Source organism: Danio rerio, chromosome 8, assembly GCF_052040795.2.
Source record: "Danio rerio strain M-AB ecotype USA chromosome 8, GRCz13ab, whole genome shotgun sequence".
Lineage (NCBI taxonomy): Eukaryota > Metazoa > Chordata > Actinopteri > Cypriniformes > Danionidae > Danio > Danio rerio.
The window spans coordinates 24,504,228-24,525,739 of NC_141028.1; the positions used below are offsets into that span (position 1 = coordinate 24,504,228).

Consider the following 21,512-nt stretch of genomic DNA (forward strand, 5'->3'; position numbering starts at 1 on the left):
GAAGAAGAAGAAATACAAAATGGCGGATTGAGCAAGAAACAAGGAAAACAATGGTGTTTTTTTTACAAGTTGTAAGCGACGAAAATGACGATTGTGGGAACTGGCATTCTCCTTGTAGGTAAGCGGAGCTGCCCCGTAAACTATTGTGCAATCCGGGATGTATTTCAGACACTTTTGTTTGCTGCGAAAAGGCGAAACAACAAAAGCACGAAGTTCTTACTGACTCATTTCGAAAGTGACAGTTAAATACCATCCTGTTCATTTGTTGGTTATAAAAATCGTTATTTAGAAGTGTATGGTGTGGTACTTATATTCGTAAACCTTTTCTTAACAGTTTTTTGTACACTTCCCGGATTTGGAGATGCTTGCGGGCCCAGTGAATATAAATCAGCTGCTGGAGAGTGTTGTCCAATGTGCAGTGTTGGTAGGCTCACTAACACATTTTTATAACAAATGACACTAATATCAACAGTTTTACAATTTTCTGCATTTCGCTATTGTATTTGGACGCACATTAACGTTACATTAATCAAACCGATACTAGAAATGCAGCTCATGACGCATTTGAAATAAAATTCTAAAAAGCTGTCTAACAGCGACATCTGTCTGAAATTTATTTTTAAGATATTTTATGAAATATATTCTATAGGCCTATGATATTGTAATAGCTGTTGCATGCATTGTATTTTATATAATATTGTATGGTGTATCTTAATATTATTAGATAAACAGCTGAAAATAAAACATGCACACATAGTAATAATCTTAAAAAATTGAAATAATACATATATAAAAATGACTAACCCATGCAGCCCTTGTCGAACTTTTGTTCTGAGCTTTTATTGATCTGATGATGTACATACCATTTTGCCATCTGCCCATCCCAATAGTATCTGGATGCAGCCTTGATTCAAGCTAAGACCGCATATCTCATTATCTCCGTTTTGCAACGTCGGACCAATGCGTCAGACTCAATGAAATTGAGGGGTGGGGTTAGGTGAGCGCATCGAGGCAGCAGTATGCTCTGCTGGGCACGTCTATAAAGAATAGACTCCATAAGAAAAATATGTATCTATTTTTGACGCAAGCATATGAAACATCTTTAATAAGAACATGATCCATTATATTTCAAAATATTAAAGTTTATTTCTCATTAGGGTTCAAAACGCACAGATAACATAAAATTTGCATCCACTGTATAGACAGCATTTACACCTGTTAAAGTATGACTAGAAAAACTTAAATGTCATTTAGTTTGTAAATCTACAGCAAGTCATGTATTTACTGAGATGGTTAAATGTATAGTGTTCCCACAGCTGAACAACTTGATTTTACACTTTTTAAGGCTCAATTGTTCGCAGTGACTGCAGTGGTGATTTGAGCACCACATGTAAACCCTGTCCTTCAGGAACATTCATGAATGAACCAAATGGACTTCATAACTGTTTCCCTTGCAGAAACTGTGCTGAAGGTGCGTTCCTGTTGCCAATTTTTTGTTATCACCACGTATGCGACATCATGTATGAGTAATTTTCTAATTTCATTTTTGAGTGCCATTATATGTTTTGTTTTAGATCATGGACTTTATATCAAGAGTAAATGCACAACAATGCAAGACAGCATCTGTGATGTGCTTGATGATCATTACTGCATTGAGTTCTTAAATCAGCAGTGCAGTCGTTCGATAAGACACAGTGTTTGCAAAGCAGGACAAGAAACAAAAACACAAGGTACTGTTTAACAAAACATCAGTTAATTGTATCATTGTGATTCATTGTTTAAGAGGTAGTTTAGGCAAAATAGGGGGAAAATGCTTAACAAAGGTACTGCTTACAGGAACAAAGACCACAGATACAGTTTGTGTGGACTGCACACATGGGTTTTTTTCTCCATCAGGTCTGAAATGTATCAAATGGTTAAAGTATGTACAATGTCATTTGTACTCTCTGTATAAGTTGTGTTATCTGTTTTAATAAATATAACTGTTTATCTTAGTTGTACAGCTTTAAATGAAATGCAGACAGAAGATGGCAGCTCTGTAAAAGATGTCACATGCAGACCTACGCGGGGAAGATATGGTCTATTATGTGGTGTTACACTAGTGGGTGTAACGATGTTCTTCTTCATTTCTCTTTGCTGGTTTCAACCAAACAACTCTAATGGTGAGTGAATGTGGTACTCATGTAATATTTTTTCTGTAAATGCAATGCCAGTGTTTGGTTACATTTGATGGACAATTGCTAAAACCGGTATTGTAAAACTTTGTTGCTTAAATGACCTATTTTCAGAGAAAATGTCATAGAAAGCATAAAGTACAACCAGTGTTGGGTAAAAAAAAAATAATATATTACAAATTTAAGCTTACTCTTACTCTAAAAAACAAATAAAATGCAAAAAAACGACCAATACTTTTACATGTAAAAAGTGACTAAGTAAAACATTTATTTTCTTCTTTAAAGTGACTTAAGATTTTAATATATATATATTTTTTCCCTACACTACTTTTTTTTACAAAAACAAAGCTTTAAATGTTACTAAAAACATGGGAATTGGTGAATTGCAGCTTTCTAACATTTTTGCTGTTGCACAAATCAGTGTTGTAGAGAATGACAGTGCTGGTTTATTTGTTTTGAAACTAGATTTATTTGTGGTTAGTATTTGATCAGTGCTGGTTCTAGACCATATTCATAATGGCACCATGTGATTTGTCGTCACGTTTAAATATTTATCTTATCAAAGTTTAAAAGAACATTTAAGGCAATTTTACCCCCATATACATATACACAGAATGAAATAAAACAAATATGCTTTTAAAAAAAGCCTGCCTGTCTGTAGAGACTTCAAGGGCAAATCCACCTAAAATTAAATTAAATATTTGGAGAGTGAGCTGCATTAAAACTTATAATCCTGGGTATTACATATAGTATAAATACGCAAGTCTTTGTTTTATTCTTATGTATATGGGGTAAAATGACCTTAAATTTTTTTTGAAAGTATGATACAATAAATATTTAAAAGACTTCCATATTTATACTATATATTTACCCAGGATCATTAGTTTTTATGCATCTCACTCTCCAGATCTTTAGTCTAACTCTATAAGGTTCTGTCCCTGAAACCTCTACTGGCAGGCCCTTTTTTTCAAAGCAGAGAAATATTTATTGCTTTGTCAATTTTGTAATTGATTAAATAAAAGCAAAAATTCATTTTCAAAAAGTTGTGTCAAAGTAAATAGTTTTGTATTTTTGGCCTGTTTTACTGTATTTTTACTGCAAATATATCTTTTCATAGGTCAGGCGAATCTCAATGTACAGGTAAGTCCTTTATTTCTTAAAATTGAAATAATATCATAAATGATTCTGCACATCACAATATGGTATTTGGTCAGTCACTGAATGCACAAGTGTGTGATCATATACAGCTGAAGTCAGAATTATTAGCCCCCCTGTTTATTTTTTCCCCAATTTCTATTTAACAGAGAGAAGATTTTTTTTTTCAACACATTTTTAAACAATAGTTTTAATAACTCATTTCTAATAACTGATTTATTTTATCTTTGCCATGATGACAGCAAATAATATTTGACTAGATATTTTTCAAGACACTTTTATACAGCTTAAAGTGACATTTAAAGGCTTAACTAGGTTAATTTGGTTAACTAGGCAGGTTAAGGTAATTAAGCAAGTAACTGTGTAATGATGGTTCTGTAGATTATCGAAAAATATGGATTAAAGGGGCAAATAATTTTGACCTTAAAATGTTTTTTAAAAATTAAACAGATTTTATTTTAGCCAAAATAAAACAAATAAGACTTTCTGCAGAAGAAAAAATATCAGACATATTGTGAAAAGTTCTTTGGTCTGTTAAACATCATTTGTAAAATATTTAAAAAAGAAAAAAAATTCAAAGAGGGGCTAATAATTATGACTTCAATTGTATAATTGAGACATTTAAAACATTTAATTATTTATTAATTTTTAAATTATAAACAGTTTTAATTTGCCTGGATGTTAACTGATGTTTTGGTTTTACTCTCCACAGCATCCCATTCAGGAAACTATATCAAGTAGCACACCGTAAGAAGCTTTCCTTTTTGTCTATGTATGCAGGTGACATGAAGTTATAATACATGACTAATACATGTAAATGTTTGTTTGCAGGGAGAAAATTAATGAGCAAAGGAATATTTAATTCAAAACTCTCAAGCCACACTTCTGTCTCTCCATCATGCACTTCTCCGGTTGCTGTGACCTTGACGTGGTGGAGAAGCTTAAGTCCCTCCAGAAACTTCCTCCTGAAATAGTTTCCTTCACGAGTCTGTTGAAGAACACCAGGGTGAACTCATCTAGAAGGACAAACTAACAGCAGCAAAATACAAAACCAGCAGACAGTAAGAATGATCCATTATACAGCTGGAACAGAAAAGGTCACAAAGTAAACGTACAGTGGGGGAAATATGTATTCACCATGTCACCAATTTTCTCAGAAAACACACTTCTAAAGGCGTTGTTGACTTTCGTAATTTTAACCAGATGTTGGTAACAACCAAATAAATTTATATATGCAAAGAAAACAAATCTGATTAGTTTACAAATGAAGTTATGCATCGTAAAATTAAATGACGCAGGGGGGAAAAAATTGCACACATGAAGAAAGGGATGTGTAGAAAGACAGTGAAAGCCCAGACAGCTGCTAAAATCTCTCATTAGTTATTCAGCAATCTTCTGCCCTTCCTCAGTGTAAATTATTATCAGCTGCTTCAATCCAACGTCTACATTATCAGGGTGATGAAGATGAAACCAGGGTGGACATTTCAGCAAGACAATCATCCAAAACACAGCCGAGGAAACTCTCACATGCTTTCAGATAAAGAAAATCAAACTGGAGAATAGCCCAGTCAATCACCTGATCCTATATAAAATACAAATTAATCCCCACTGGATTGATTTCAGCTTACAAGCTTTACGTTATGTTGTGCTGATAGTGGCAACGTATTAACAATCATTTGCTTTTTTTAACATGAAGTTTTGCTTGTCTACTTGACAGTGTTTGTGTTTAATTTAGATTTCTTATTGTCTGTACTTTATTTTAGATATGTATGTACACCGGCCCTAAAAGTATTTTTTCTAGTTCACTGTAGAATTCAAATTTCCTGATAGTTTTCTCACCCCATGTGATCCAAGACATTCATGTCTTTGTTTCCTGTCAAATGAAGTAGAAACTGTGTGGTTTTATAGGAGATATGGTATTGTTTAAGAAACTGTGCTTGACCAATTCCCCAGGTAATAAGTTTAGGTGCTAATGTTTATAAAGCAATAAATCTGTTTTGTATTACATTACATATTCTTCACGAGTAATGGCATTTTGCACTAAATCTTCAAAGTTATGGTTTATTTCATATTTCAATATGTGTTAAATATTGTGTTAACCCTTGTATGGTCTTCTTGTTAAGTAATTGACTAATGTTCTTGAGCAGTGGTCACCAAACTTGTTCCTGAAGGGCCGGTGTCCTGCAGATTTTAGCTCCAACCCTAATCAAACACACCTGAACAAGCTAATCAAGGTCTTACTAGGTAAACTTGAAACATACGGGCAGGAGTGTTGAGGCAAGTTGGAGCTAAACCCTGCAGGGACACCGGCCCTCCAGGACCGAGATTGGTGACCCCTGTTCTTGAGGGACCCCAGGCAAAAAAAAAATGTAATTAAACTGCTTTTTATGTAAAATCTGTTTAATAAAAAAGACCAACATTTAAATTGTTCATTTATGGGATAACATTTTTACCTGTCTTTTAGAAAGAGGACCTTTCAGTGTTTGTGTGTGTACACAAAACTTTAGTCTTTGTGTTTGTGTACACGTAATGCAAATAATACATTGTACATAAGAATTCATTGTACATTTGCATTATTTTATACAACAAATTTTAAGACAGATTTTTTTCCCCAAACTTGTCCCTTTGTGTGTACATTTGCAGTCAAGTTTTTTTTTTTTTTTGTGGGCAATACAGTTGTTGCACTTGTGTTACTGTGCAGTTAAAGCATCGAGTCAACCATTTACTTTATCTTTTATTATAAAATTATTAGTCGTGTTAAGTATAACTTTATTCACTGTAAGAAATTCTCTAAAGGTGAACTTTGGGACAAAATCTAAATAAATTTGAAAGTAAATAATTTTTTTATTTGATTGATTTGAATCTAATGTGCGTACCTCGAGTAACAATGCAGCTTAAATGCACAGCATGAGATCTGTTGAGCTGCTTCTCATATTTGCACTAACGTTTTTGATCATGTTTAATGAAAACGCTCAATAAATTGACTTCTTTGTTCAGATATTTTTTTCTGTTATTGTTTTTTCTAACATGCAAACAAGATGACAGACCATGCGACAGATAATAAATTACTAACAATTATGAATTAAACAGGTTACTTTTATAATATTATTAGAAATAAAATAAATGAGCCCAAATACAACAGTACTGGAAATAGTTCACATTTTAAAATATTTACAGGTCAGTGAGCAGTTCTGTAGCAAAATACAAAAATGAAAAAGGTATTACTCCATTAATGTAACAGTTTCCTTTCTTCATCTGCTTAGCAAAAGGTTTCCCAAAAAGTTTTTTTGTTCAATAACAAAAGTCCAAAAACATCTATTATTAGACTACAGAAAATAAAGTAGTGACAAAGGCACAGAAAACTTACAAAGATGCTAGTTAAAGTTGCTTACACTCTGAACACCTATAAATAAGACAAACACATAACTCACATGTACTCAAAGACTGAATGAAACAAATGCAATAAAATGCATTAAAAGGAAAGGTTAGTAAATAGCGATGCTGTACAAACTATGTACATCAGTTTTCTGGTAGTCTCTGACGCATGATGGTGTCAGGCTAAATGTTCATGTTCTGCATCCGCTGCAGCGCAGCTTCCTTCTCCTTCAGCAGATCTTTCAACCGCTTGATTCTCTCCAGACGTTTGATCTCCTCAGCATCCAGCGTTTCCAACGAGTACAACTCTTGCATCGGAAATTTGTCCATTTTGGGTCCTAAATTGTCTTTAGACAAAGGCATGCTGGTGTAGTTTGAATCGCTTTCACATTGTCCAGTGTTTTGCTGTGATGTTTCAGCATTGGTGTTTCTGCTCAACATGTTACTAATTTCAGGTTGGACTGAAGGAGCTTCAGCAGTTTGGTTTGTGCCAACAGCAGCAGCAGCAGCAGCAGCACTTGAGGTAACGTTCACTGAGGAAACGTTGAGTGATGTTTCACTAATAGAGCTTTCTAACGGAGCCAAGTCTTTAAGTGGACTTTTTGATGGCGGTTTCTTTTCAGATTTCTTAACAGGATCTTTAGCTTGAGGTTTCTGAGCTTGACAATTTTCTCCTGGTGGTTTATTCGAGCAGATGGTTTTTGTCTCTTTATTTGAGTCAGTACATGGATTTGTTTTCTCATGTGATGAAGTGGATTCTGAAGCCCCTAAAATCGTCCCACAGGGACAAGCCGTGCACATCTTACCTTTTTTCAAACGAGGTGGAACATTCCTTGCAGGGAAAGGAGAGAAGAGAGGACTAGCAGTCTGTGGGGCTTTTTGTGGGAGTGAGGGAGTGAGACCGCATGTGCTACCAGAAACATCTGCTGCCATTTCAGATCGTGTGTGATCCTTGTTGGCTGCAGATTCTGATGGTGAACAAACCTCTTCTTGACAGGTCTTTGAGACCAAACTTCTTCCCATGGGAATGTCTGAGATGTGTATTGTGTTTGTGGTGCTTAAAACGGGAGTATTTTCAGTCTCTTCCTGCTCCAGCTTTTGCCTTTTGGCCTTCAGAACTTCATCCTCCTCTGTTTTAGGGTGAGGAGCCTACAAGAACAGCAAATGAGCAAAATCAGCATGAAACAAATCTTTGATTTTACTCAAAGTGATCCCTCTCCAAAAGAAGATTACTGTTAGTTATTTACAAGTACAAAGTGAAGGAAGAAATGTATTTAGGAGTTAGAATTCTGTTTTAAAAATGGAAAGAAAATAAATAAATAAAAGGTTCATTTATCTTAAGTAACAATTTAAAACAATTAAGTTTAATTTAGCTTAAATTTAAACTCAAACTTTGGTAAAACTTTTTGGTGAAACTCAAGATAATTAGTAAATGTGATATGTAAAACGCAAGACAAGCAATGAATAATGTATTGCTTGTTTATACATAATAAATGCTGAAATGAACAAACTAAAAGCAATAAATGCAGCTCCACTACTTTCCTTTAACATGCAGTCTCTATTTTTTTTTTGTCTACGGGGATTAGAAAATTCAGTTCTGTGATTCCTGTCCAATCAAATCACACGTAGAAGATAAATCCCATCATAATGAATTACCTCAACACATGGGCGATTAATAATTGCAGCAAACTGTTTGAAAGCATCAAAAGTGTCCAAGAAAATGTCCAAAATCTTTACACGCAATGACCCAGAGACTGTTTAGATGCATGTCACTGATGAGAGGATGACGGATGGAGAAGGGTCTGGATGCAGATATGCAATCTCAGTTTGCACCATCAACGCTGCATCCAGATATTACTGGAGAGACGTTTACTGTATGTTGACTGAAATGGTTTTAAACACCCAGCAGGCACAATACGTCATTATGACGTCAGATTGACATTGTACCCCAACGTCGTGGGGATGTTGCATTTTGTTTGAAAATGAAAATCAGGTTGACTTCAGAACCCAATGTCAGGCTGAGATCAATGTCCAACCTAAAATCAACATCTAATGATGTTACAGCTTGACGTTACCATTATGACATCTATCGTTGGTTCAAGATGTCGGCTCGACGTTGGATTTTGGTCAGTTTCTTACACAATCTAAAATCAACCTAATATCAACACCATTTGATGTCTTTATTGGACAACAAAATAAGGTTGTCCTTAGACACTGGCAAGACTTTTGGTCACGTTGACATCACAACATAAATCAAACCTAAAATTACTGTCTTATGACGTTGTGTGCCAGCTGGGCAATAACTGAACGCACTACAGAATGTTACGTTTACACACATCCACAAATGACATGTAAATGCATCAGCTTTTTACAGCGTAATACTCACTACTTCAAAACTAATACTTTTACTCACACAACATTTTTAGGCAAGTAATGGTACTTTACATAAGTATGATTTTTCACTACTCTTTCCCCACTGTGTACCCTATGAAATTCCTTGTTTTTTTTTTTTCTTTCAGATTTCAAAACTTCTTAGGAGTTTTATTTCCATTTTTTTTTCTAAAATGAAATCTTAATTTGAATACATCAAAACGAATTTTTATTTCATTTAAATCATGAAGCTTGTTTAACTTAATTTTAATTGAGTTTAATAACTAAGAAAAAAGTTGTATTTATGTATTATACCTGTTAAAATTCCTTTTAAAGTACATGCATTGTACATTATGACAAAATCAAGACAAATGAATTCCTGACCTGGATCATCTGCTGGATTTTTGATTGCAGCTTTGAATCCTGGATCACCTTACGAAGGCCATCCAATGTGCGTTTGTTTATGATTAGTCTCTCTTTCTGCTGATCACTCGCCACAGTCGGTTTTGTTTTTTGCAAGCAAATTTGGATATAAGAGGTGATGCCAAACTCTTTTCTCAGTTCACGGTCACTCTTGGGCTGATGACTTGGAGTGGGATTTTCAAAAGCCTGGGAGAGAAGAGGACATGAAACATGTCAGGCCTTCAACAGGTGACAGATCATTATTCCAGTAAAAACAAACATACAGCTACCGAAAAAATTTAAGAGACCACCCAAAATTTCTCTCTTTCTTGCTTTAAAATAACAAATGTTTAGTTAGTTGTGTTTTAAAATGTTTTCTAGAATTTTTTATTTCTTTTTAAATTAATATTAACAACATAACCATAAACTACATAACAAAAATGTGTAAATTACAACTTTCTTATGCTGGCAATCATTCATTTTTAAACTAAATATAAACTGTTTTACTCAAATTTTAATCTAGATAATTTCCCCAATAGCTGTGGATCATGGTGTTTTACCTTTTCAATGTTCTCAGTAGTTTGATTACAGAGGTTTTGGGGCTGTTCCAATACTCTGGCATATTCAATTACAACTGCATTATCTTGACATCTCGCTTCCGATGAACTTTCATTAACGACTTCTTTCTCTTCCTCTATATTCACACTTTCAGATACAAAACTCAAGTTTCTGTCAGCCACGTCATTTTCCTTGACCAGCTCATCCATCATCACGTCACTCAGATTATCAATACCGCTATCACTATCCACTTCTGCATATGCCACATTTTCTCCTTCCTTCTGTGTAACAGATTTTCTTCTGTGCTCTGCATGTTCTTCACAAGTCTTCTGAGAGTCTGAACTTGCTGCTTTTGCACTTGTCTTTGGTGGAATATATGACACAAATATAACATTGGATTCTTCATCGCTCTCATCTGCCTCTGTTTGACTGGGAGAGGGCAGATTCCCCGGAGCTCCTCCCAGACATGTGGACGTCTCTTCTTCGTCGTCATCATCACAGAGGTCAATGACTTCACTTACGCTTGGTTTGGGGTCTGGTTTAGAAGAGGTTGATGCTAGTGCAGAGCTGGCTGGGAGAGCAGGAGAGATGCTCAGAATCCCTCGTTTCTCTCCTTCGCTGATCAACACATCCTTGGCGATTTCCGAATTCTTCCTGGCCACAAAATAGACCTTCCCATTGCACATGACCAGCGCATTGTCTTTGCCCGGGGTGATTTTTTCTAGGATGGTTTGAGGAACTGTGGGTTTGCTTGCTGCGATTTCATTTGAGTTGACATGTGTGACTGTTTTTACACGGTCAGAGTTTACATTCTGTGATGAAACGGGTATAAGGCAACGAGCAGATGCGCCCGTTCCCTCTTGGATGACCCATTTAATGGGAGTATTCACTTCATTGGTTTTAGGAACACAAACAGGATTTTGCAGGTTTGTAGGGGGATTTAGAGAGAGGGTCTTTTGTACTTGACTCTGCTTTGGGAGCGAAACTACTTGCTGGTTAGAATTTAGCCTCACTGAATTTACAGGGGAAACGAGCACGACAGTAGGTGGAGTTTTGTCAGGGTTTGAGATGTTATTCACAGAGTTCAATATGCGACATTTGATGGACTGCGGGAGTGCAGTTGCTGGCATTGTTCTTACTTTTGCATTTGGAGGGATCTCCAGGAAATGACCGTTTGGGAGAACAGGCGACTTTATAGTCACAGGCAACGTTTGGACCGCTGTCATGCTCTTTGGACTGGGTTGAGGAGATAACTGGACTGTATACTGGGATACCGAGTGTGCTGAAGGAGAAATGTGCACTTGCTTTGGATTGTGAATGATGAGGTTATTTGTTCCACCTTGTTGAGTTCGGACCAGGTTAGATAAAGTTCTGACCTCTGGTGAGGTTTTAAGGACATAACGTCCATCTGCTGTGGCCTGAAGAGAGGGAAGTCGAGGCTGGGTTTGAGATGTCAAGGCATTGGGGGGATGAACAGGCTTTGCATAGGCTTTCAGCTGTAGATCTACATTATCTCTATACGAGTTAAGAGAGGTCGGATAAAACTGTCCGTTCACTTTCTGTACAGGGATCAACTTCATGACATTTTTCCCGTCTGGTCCCACTGCAGGCATTGCTTGGTAGTAGACTCCAGTTCCACTAAAAGATGAGAAAATGTGTCAATTTAGATACAAAAAAAAACTAACCAAGACTAAAAAGACCACACACTATTACATTTATAGAAAGAAATTAATATTTAAAAAGACTGACCAAAAATGACATTAACCTTTTTGCTAGGTAGCACTGGTGCTCTTAACTTCAAAAATGTAGGCGCACCAACCGAAATTTAAGCTCACCGACCAAAAATGATGAGCACCGTTACTATAAGCTGTATACAACAGACTTATTGCATAAGTCAACACTAATCAAAACTAACACACCAAAAATTCTGTATGCGCTGCTTGACATGAATGAGTTAACGATAATAACTGTGCTGTGTTCTTACGGGTGGTGTCTGATATTTCACAGATAATATTGACATATAACTTATTATTTGCATATGTCATCTTAAAAGCAATAACAGTCTTTTCATGAGCTGCAATATTAGTTTAAATTCAATGCATGCAAGCTCTTTTGCGATGGTGTAGTCCGCAGTGTTAAATTTTACATATAGCAGCCAACTGCACGGCTGCATAGCAGGATTTTGTTTACTGCAAGTTGACATGACAACAACTGTTTTTAACCTTTCCCCGATTGCTGCATTTGGAATTTTTTAGGTGCAAAGATGCATTCTGCATGAATGTCTCCTAAATCTGTGCATGCTGTGAACATTTTCCAGTGGAAACAGGTCGCACAGCAATAATTTATGCACTCGCACAAATGCTACGAAATATTTTGAGGTCGCATAGATAATATTTTGGGTGCACATGCTACCAAAACGATCACAATTTCAAGCCCTGAAACATTTCAGTGCTGAAAAAGATTTTTATATTGAATAAATGCTGTTTTTTTTCTATTCATAAATGGTATTAATTATAATTAATAATAATTTATAATTAAAAAAAAAAAATTCAGAACAACCCCTTCCCCAACAATTGAACCCCTTAAAGATGCAGAAATAAATAATACAAAAAATAAGTAAATAAAAAGTACTGCCATCATAAATACTTTTCAGGGGATACATTTGTACATCAAGTCACATTGTGTTACATTGTAGTTACCAAAGATAGCATTGGTTAGTGGTTAATTAACCTCTAAATGTACATATCTAAAGATGATGTAATACTTTTCCACCTCTTCAGAAAAATATCAGTCTTCATTTGTACAAGCAGTTATTTTTTCCATTACATAGACCTGTTTCAGTCTCTGAATCCACTGAGAACTTCTTCCATACAATGTAATGTTATATTTGCAACCAGTGATAATATCCTTAGTACAAATCTTTTTTTTTTTTAAAGATTTCAGTATAAACCAGTGCTGCACTAGTCACATCGCAAGATATGCAATGTAGAGCCTAAATTAGGCATGGGACGTTAACCATTTTACAGCGGTTTGGAAAAGTCAAGGTTTTAAAACCATAAAAATTTTCTGCATTACCGTTCTGAAGGTATGTGTAAGATTTTTTATTTACCTTTTTTAGAATTATTTTTTGTTGTTGTTTTTTAGGACAACAGTATCTCCTGCAGAAAAAAAATCAAAGATGCCATTTTAAATAAATGAATCGTTGACTTCTGCTGTCCTATGAATGATTTAGCCTGACATGTTTACTGTTCCAAAACATTTGAAATGTTTCTTAAAATAAAATATTCTGTTTAAAAGGGAAAAATGTTTTAGTTTTTTACCCAGACATTTAAAAAGAATATATTTTAGAGCAGCAATCACAATACTGCGAAACCGTGATATTTTTATCTATGGTTATTATACGAACAGAACCTTATACCAGCCCATGACTAGTCTGAATTATAATTGACCAGGAGCTACAGAATTGTATTCAATTACTGCATTTATGCAGAATTATGCAAAAAACAAATGTTTTTCTAAATTAGTATTTTTGTCTTGTTTCTAGTCCAAATACCTACATTTCAACACAAAACAAGATTATTTTACTTGTCCCACTGTCAGACAGTTTAGTTTATTTTAAGAAAAACATGAAAGGTAAAAATTAAAGAAAATTTTAAAACAAGACAATATTTTACCTGATATGAAAATATTTAAGATATTTAGGCTAGAATCCTGGACAAAAAGTAAGAAAAGCATTATTTGCACTGTGATTTTTCAATTTCTGTACATGAATATTGTTAGACTTCACAGAAAACCATCAAATAGTGCTATTCAGACTATCTTATAAAACTATTCTTCATCGAAGAAAATTAAAATATCCCAATATCAGATTTTTCCAATATCGTGCAGGCCTAATATAAACCAGGGTTGTGGATACTCGATCCTGGCAGGCCGGTGTCAGGCAGTTTAGTGCCAACAAGAACAAAACACATCTGCCTATGACTTTCTAGGCAGCAAGACACCGGTTAGCATGTTTAGGTGTGTTTATTTAGTTGGAGCAGGACAACATGGGTTATAATATTACTGTTTTCAGACATCTCTCAAATGCAAAAACAAAAATCTTACTGATCCTCCATTCATCAATTGTGTTTAATATTTATGGCTTAACGTTACATTACATACAAACAGTTGTGCACCCGTCTCATTCTCAGTAACTTAAGATATTAATATTCAAATAATATTTAATTGATGAAAACGTGAAACTGTCATGTAAAATATAAGCTGCAAACATTAAACATATACTGGACATTTATCATATCCAACATGTGTCGATTTATGTACGCAGTTCAGTGAAATTGCTCTGGAGTTTTGACTGAAATGTCTTTTTAAATTTTGTTTGGTTTTGCGCGTTTTCTGAGGTTATATACCCGCGCGCGACATTAAGACACCAAAACACTCGCCATTTTGGAGGAGCTTACAATAACCGAGCAAAAACACAAACATTATTTCATGAATAACATCAAACAAAGAACTTATAAACTTACCCCTCCATCTTGACAGTCCGTAGACATCACACCTCAAGAAAAACCTCGTGTTTTCTTCAGCGAACCGTTAGATTTTATCTATAACACTGAGCGAACGAAGCTCTCGACAGGATACGGAAACACACACACACACACCGGAAATGCGTTTTCAAACTAAAAGACACACGAAACGTCTCAGGAATGTGGGGGTAAACGCTATCCCAGTTAAAGAAAAACGCAAAGTTGTTATGGGTTATAGTTAATAGTGAGGCAACCCTAGATGTTTGGTAAAGAGCTCTGGGATGCTCAGTCGACACTTTTATATCAATCTGAGTATTATATCAGTCTGTATTAGAACAAAAAAAAAACTATTCAAGCTTTTGCATAGTCTCCAAACAACCCCATCACGTAGACATAAGTTTAATCCAAATTCTTCTCCATTCTGTTTAAAGTGAAAAGTTGAAGAAGGTGATTTTATGCATTGTATTTGGAATTGTATACATATTAAATGCTATTGGGTACAGATTTAGTTGGAGAATAAGTCATTCATTTTCTTTTCGGTTTGGTTCCATTATTAATTAGGGGTCGCCACAGCAGAATGAACCACCAACTTATCTAGCGTATGTTTTACGATGCCCTTCCAGCCACAAATCAACACTGGCAAACACCCAAACACACTCGCACACGGCCAATTTAGCTTATTCAATTCACAAGTGGAGCACCTGGAGGAAACATGCAAACTCCACACAGAAATGGCAACTCGCCCAGCCGGGACTCGAACCAGCGACCTTCTTGCTGTGAGGCAATTGTGCTATCCACTGCGTCATCATGACGCCACTGGGAGACTTAAATATAGTCTTATATTTAATACAAGATGTGACTTTTGCTCTTATTTTTTGTTAGGTCTTGCTGATAATTATTTGAAAAGTGCAACAAACAGGAAGTTGTTAAACGTTCTTACCTATGCTGCCCTTAAGAGTATATTTCTTAAGTGGATATCTGATAAAACACAAACAAGATCAGACTGGCATAAAGTAATATTTGATCTTATGTCATTGGAATATATTACCCACTGGTCAAAAGGAAAATGTGACAATTTTGATCAGATCTGAACTCATTTCCTTGACTATGTAGGTCCCAGGATTTCGGGTACATTTTTGCAAAATCTTAATCACCATAACCCTTGGTTAATTTATGTATTCTTCCATTGTTAATGCTTTGTGTATTTTTATGTTGTTTTTTTATCTTCATTATGTGCTATGATTATGAGAAATTTGTTGGTTTTAATCTGTGGTCATTGTTCTGCTGTTTTGTTTCGTTAAAATAAAGGGGAAAAATGAAAGGAAAAAAAAAAAGTCAAATAATCAAAGAACGAGAATAAATATAATACACATCTAAACTGGAATATAAAAATAAAGATGGGGGAAGGTATGACAAAAAAAACTGACAGAAAGAAAAGAGCCAAGCGAATAAATGAGAAAATTGGTGAGATAAAATAAGCAAAAAACTTAAAGCAAAATACATGAAAAACGGAAGATGCTGTACAAGCAGTGGTGTAGAGTAAAAAATTACAAATACTCAAATTACTGTAATTGAATAGTTTTTCTCAGGATTTGTAATTTACTGAGTAGTTTTAAAAATGTCTACTTTTACTTTCCCTTGAGTACATTTTTAGTGCAGTAACTGTACTTTTACTCCACTACTTTATTTTTACTTGTCTACGGGGATTAGAAAATTCAGTTCTGTGATTCCTGTCCAATCAAACCACACATAGAAGGTAAATCGCATCATAATGAACTACTTCAAGACATGGTCGATTTATAATTGCAGCATACTGTTTTGAAGCATTAAAAGTGTTAAAGAGGATGTCCAAAATCTGTACACACTATGACCCAGAGAATGTTTAGATGCATTTCACTGATGAGAGGATGACGGATGTTTACTGTAAGAAGACAGAAATGGCCTATAACACCCAGCAGGCACAAGACATCAACAGGACATCAGACTGATGTTGTACCCCAATGTTATGAGTGTTGCATTTTGTTTGGAAATGAAAATCGGGCTGACATCAGAACCCAACATCAGGCGAACATCAATGTCTAACAGTCAACCTAAAATCAGGGGTCATCAGTCTCAGTCCTGGAGGGCTGGTGTCCCTGCAGGGTTTAGCTCCAACTTGCCTCAACACACCTGCCTTGGTGTTTCAAGTATACTTAGTAAAACATTGATTAGCTAGTTCAGGTGTGTCTTTATCGGACATCAAAATAAGTTTTTGCTTAGACACAGGCTAGACTTGAATTTGTGTCACCTGACATCACAACCTAAATCTAACCTAATAATAACATCTAATGACATTGTGTGCCTGCTGGGCAATAACTAAACACACTTTACGTTTCCACACATCCACAAATGACATGCAAATGCATCAAGTTTTCACAGCGAAATACTCACTACTCTCGAGTACTTTTGAAAGGGCTACTTTTTACTCATACCTTGAGTAATAATCGCAACAGATACTTTTACTCTACTTGCACTACATTTTTAGGCAAGTAATGGTACTTTAGTATGATTTCAGTACTCTTTCCACCACTGTGTACAACATGCTAATCACATTTAGGTTTTACATTTTAAACAGAATATTTTAATAAATTAGTTTCTAAAACAATACAATACAACATTTCCTTTATATTTCAAGGTTTTTATTTTCCAACTGTTTTTTTTTTCATATTTTGCCCATTTTAAATTTAGCATTTGGTAACGTGTAAGTGACAATTAAAACACATTTCCTGCTTGAGCAGCGATAAAGAAAACCGTACCTGAAGTAATACAGGATTATCACTGGATTTCCTGAGTGAAAAACACTGACAATAGCATCAAAAAGCATTATTTATTTATAGAAGCACATTTTTAAAACTACATATAAAACAAACACACAATCAAAACATAAAAACGGTATTTTAGAAATAAAAAGTTCTACTTTCCTTTTTCTACCCATGCAAAAAAATTACACCTGGCCTGAGGATTGGAGGCGTGACCCTGAGGACGAGCACATACAAAAAACTGCCGGCCTAAATTAGGTCCTGCTTTTTTCACCGTCCGTAAGACACAAGGCTCATTGTGTGATTTACAAAGTGGTGGCTGAGGTGGCCCATGCAAAACCGCTTTCCAAAAACCAGTGCATGGCCCTTTCTTGCAGTCATTTGGCTTGTCCATGGATGTAGATTCTCCTTCCACTTCATCTTGATTTTCAGTCTCCATCTCCAGGAGCTTAGAGACATTCATATCATTCTGCAAATCACTGGGGCATATTTTTGAGTTGCTTCCAGTACCCGGGCCATCCTGACAGGATTCTATTTGTTTCTCTTTTGTAGGTATCAGCTGTGTTTGCTTAGGCTTGAAGAAAGCTAAAAGACTTCCTTTAGCATTACTTTCGGTTTTTGTTGTTTTGCTTTTTTTAGATTTGTGTGCATTTGTGTCTTCTCTGTCTGTAGGTCTCTTCTTTCCTACATTTTGCTTCTGTACAACAGGATTCAGGTTTTCTCGGATTTCCCCAGCATCCTGTGATCCAGGCAGACTTTTTTCAGAGCTGTTAGAAATGTTCTGTTTCTCTGGAATTTTGAATAGGAAGCGTGAAAGTTTCTGCTGTCTGCCGATGAACTCTGGCATGTGACGTGTGCACACTGGTGGACATCTTGGGCTAGACTGAAGGGTACAGCTGAGCTGCGCCCAAACAGGACAGTGATCAGATCCCTCCACCTCTGGCATTATGTCCACACCAATAAAGAACGTCTTCACCAGAGAGTGGTTGGAGAAGATGTAGTCGATGCGTGTGCCATAGTTGGTCTGCCTTGCGCCCGTGAGTGTGGACCAACATGTGAAGGCATTCGAGCGCTTTGGGTGGAAATAGCGAAAAGAGTCAACAAACTTGCCGCCAGAGGCTGATTCCTGGAAATCTTCAGCAGGTTCATCTGCAGCATTTCCATTTTCAGAGTTCTCTGCAGTTTCGAACAAGAATTGATCCAGCCACTTTCTCCCAGGGTTATCTTCAAAGTTATCCTAAAAGCCAGAACAGCAATAAAAATTCATGCCTTTTCTGAACCAGTTGCAAAAAGAAAATAATTTGATAAATGTGGACTTGTTGATATCGGGAAAGGTCCATGAATCGGGACTCAAACTCAGGACACCCACATAATGCACTGTAATATTTACCAAATATTCTGACCTTGACTGTTGCATGACTAGGATTTCATCTATCAAAATGAAGCACAGTGGTGTGTGTGTGTGTTTGGCCAAGTTAATATAGTCTCATTAACACAGTTGTGCACAAATACAAACAGTCAGGATTTTTTAGCTTTCATGTACCCTCAGAACACTGGCAGGTCTTTCATTGGACCTACATTTTAGCATCTCTTTATTCTCTGCCATTGTAAGTGGGAATTTTAAAAATAATTTAAACACTGAACAGCAGATTTCCTAGAGACTGTCACATCACTTCATTGTGGATTTTGTGCATTGTACATTTTTCTAATCACTTGTCAAACCTGATAACTAACAATAACTAAAGCATGGTTTGAGGACTTACCACATCATCTGGGTCACAGTGGTCGATGGGTCTGTGAGAGGTGTTCACGTCACCCAGGATGATCACATGACTGAAGAGAGGCAGCAGGATGCATTATTCAAACAAAAAGACATGTGAAACTCTTTAGGAAGAAAGACCGGAATCATAATAGCATAAAAAAAACATCTATTTTTTATCACTTTCTGAACAATATATGCACTTTTGAGTGTGTGAACAGGAGATGTTTGATCTCTCTCTCACCTCCCTGAGCTCAAGATGGCTTCAGCTCTGCACTGGAGGAGTCTGTAAAACTGAAGCTTGAACTCTTTTCTCTCAGGTTTGTCAGGGTCAGCTCGGGGACAGTAAACATTAATAACGGTCAGCTTCTGAAGTCCATCTTGACCACTGAGAATAAAAAAATATTGTCAGAAAACATTGACAATACATTTTAGCCTAGATTAAACCAGGGGTCACCAACATGATGCTGATGATTTACCCCAAAAACGTGCAGAAAAAAGAAAGAAAACATAATTGTCACAGTGAACAGGAGGAAAAGTCATTTTTTTACTTCATTTGCGGGGTGACTGTGGCGATGGCAAAGCAGCACAATGTGGTGATGGCAAAGCAGCACAATTGTACAAACATTGTACAATGTAGTGCATGTTTTGTTAAAAAATTGTTAGTGACTAGTAAAAATATTGTAGAACGGATCATTTTGAAAATGTAAATACTTGCAGAGAGTTATAGAAATAAAGTGTTACATACTGATATTCATGTTTCCTACCTTGTTAAACCATTGTTGACAACTATTGTGAGAAATCAATAACATGGTCAGTGTCTTCTTATAGATGAATATCATTATTTATTTATAATAACATATAATTAAAAGTAAGCTGAGCATACTTGTTATCTTAGAAGTGTGCATCAAACTGGTAGCCCTTTAAATTAATCGCTAACCAAAACGTAGCTCTCAGTTAAAAAAGGTTGTTGACCCCTGGATTAAACTATGCCTTTAATACACAAAAGAAGACAAAAATCTCTCATCGTTCACAAACCCTTTACTTGTTCCAAGCCTTCAGCATTTTGCACCTGTATTATTGACTTCCATAATTGTTTTTCCTATCATGGAAGTCAATGATTACAGGTTTCAGACACTTTTCAAAACCTCTTCTTTTTGTGAAAAGTAGAAAAAAAAAGAATCCAATAAATGTTTGATACAAGTAAAAGGAGACAATAGCCCCTTTCACACATACAGACCTTTCCGGAAAATTGCCGGCAATTTTCCAGAAAGGTTGTATGTGTGAACAGGTCCTTTTTGAAAATACCGGTAAATTCGTTCCGGAAATTTTCCAGATATTTACCGGTATCACTGTGTGAAAGGGGCTAATGATGACAAAATTTTAATTTTGGACTGAACTATCCCTTTAATCTTCTTTGGAGATTGAGTTTATCCACTCTTGTTAGCTTATAAAATGGCTGCGATTTTGGCAGATTGGCTTCAATACAAAAAACCTGAGCAACAAAAGTTGTTTTTAGACTCAACAAAAAACGTATCATAAAACAATGGAAATATGATTTTAATTTGTCAAAATACACCTTAAATATGTCAAAAAGTTACACTTTTGAAACTTGTAAACTCACATGAAGTGATGCTGGGTAATGACAGCCCTTCCTTCATTGTCCAAAGCCAGAAGCTCCTCGCTGGTCAGCTCTACCTGGTCACCATAGCAACCAATAACCGCTCCCTGATTGGATAGTAGACCTGTCAATCCTTCCTCGGCCAGAAATGGAGTAGCGGTATCTTTACAGTAGGTCGCAACACCTGGTTATGGGCAACATGAGGTTGTTCATACTCATAGTTCATGAATAGTTGACATTTGCAATAGGTAGTAAAAAGTAGACATTTACTGTATATACAACATGTAAGCATTAATATAAAGCTTATATTAATCAAACTTGTCATACAAATCATTTTGCACACTTTAAAATCAGACATCATTATGTTAATCGTTACCCGAGTATCCACTTCGTCCTCGGCTAAAACTAAAGTATGAATTGTAGCCATCGACAATCGCTGTTTTCTCATCCAGCAGGTCGCCTGAAAGAAATGTTTGCAGTAACGTTAGCTGTGCGGTTATAAAGACCTTACAAATAGTGCTCATGTGGTAGTACATCTACTCTTTCAAAGTCCCGCGCTACTGTAAAACACTTACGGGTAACTTTGGTTTCTTGGACGCAGATAATATCCGCATCAAATGAATCCAGGATTTTCTTAATACCATTTTTAAACGTTCGTATCCCGTTTATGTTCCATGTTACGATCTTCATGTTTATCTGTCAAACAACGTCGTCTGGCGGGCAGCTCAAGCAGAATGAACGTGTGAAGTATATGGACCTTATTTCTGTGCAGCTCTC

General features: G+C 35.9%; 3 protein-coding genes across 9 annotated transcripts; 1 reads left to right on the top strand and 2 right to left on the bottom strand.

Moving 5' to 3' along the window:
* The first annotated feature begins 6 nt into the window (after positions 1–6).
* Positions 7–6,327, top strand: si:dkey-23c22.6. Of its 7 annotated transcripts, none has more exons than XR_015497897.1 (9): positions 7–118; positions 335–424; positions 1,346–1,471; positions 1,575–1,730; positions 1,837–1,921; positions 1,996–2,175; positions 4,042–4,076; positions 4,161–5,475; positions 5,677–6,327. XR_015497897.1 is itself a non-coding variant. In XM_087264617.1 (9 exons), the coding sequence occupies exons 1-9, from the start codon at positions 85–87 to the stop codon at positions 4,189–4,191; spliced, it is 747 nt and encodes a 248-aa protein (XP_087120743.1). In that variant the 5' UTR covers positions 7–84; the 3' UTR covers positions 4,192–6,327. The 7 variants fall into 7 exon arrangements, 2 of the variants coding, with proteins under 2 accessions (XP_087120743.1, XP_087120744.1); XR_015497898.1 differs by having other exon boundaries at positions 4,161–5,100; positions 5,631–6,327; XR_015497900.1 differs by having other exon boundaries at positions 1,837–1,896.
* An 80-nt stretch (positions 6,328–6,407) lies between these two features.
* lrif1 (ligand dependent nuclear receptor interacting factor 1) lies at positions 6,408–14,686 on the bottom strand. The gene is made up of 4 exons (XM_087264583.2): positions 14,558–14,686; positions 10,037–11,672; positions 9,459–9,683; positions 6,408–7,853 (listed from the first exon to the last, which is right to left on the bottom strand). The coding sequence occupies exons 1-4, from the start codon at positions 14,563–14,565 to the stop codon at positions 6,888–6,890; spliced, it is 2,835 nt and encodes a 944-aa protein (XP_087120709.1). The 5' UTR covers positions 14,566–14,686; the 3' UTR covers positions 6,408–6,887.
* Positions 14,687–17,409: 2,723 nt separating this feature from the next.
* Positions 17,410–21,471, bottom strand: apex2 (apurinic/apyrimidinic endodeoxyribonuclease 2). The gene is given in 6 exon segments (NM_200146.1): positions 17,410–18,592; positions 19,119–19,188; positions 19,359–19,502; positions 20,739–20,919; positions 21,112–21,195; positions 21,311–21,471. Coding segments are annotated over 6 exon segments (1,677 nt in total). The 5' UTR covers positions 21,426–21,471; the 3' UTR covers positions 17,410–17,509.
* Between the last annotated feature and the right edge of the window lie 41 nt (positions 21,472–21,512).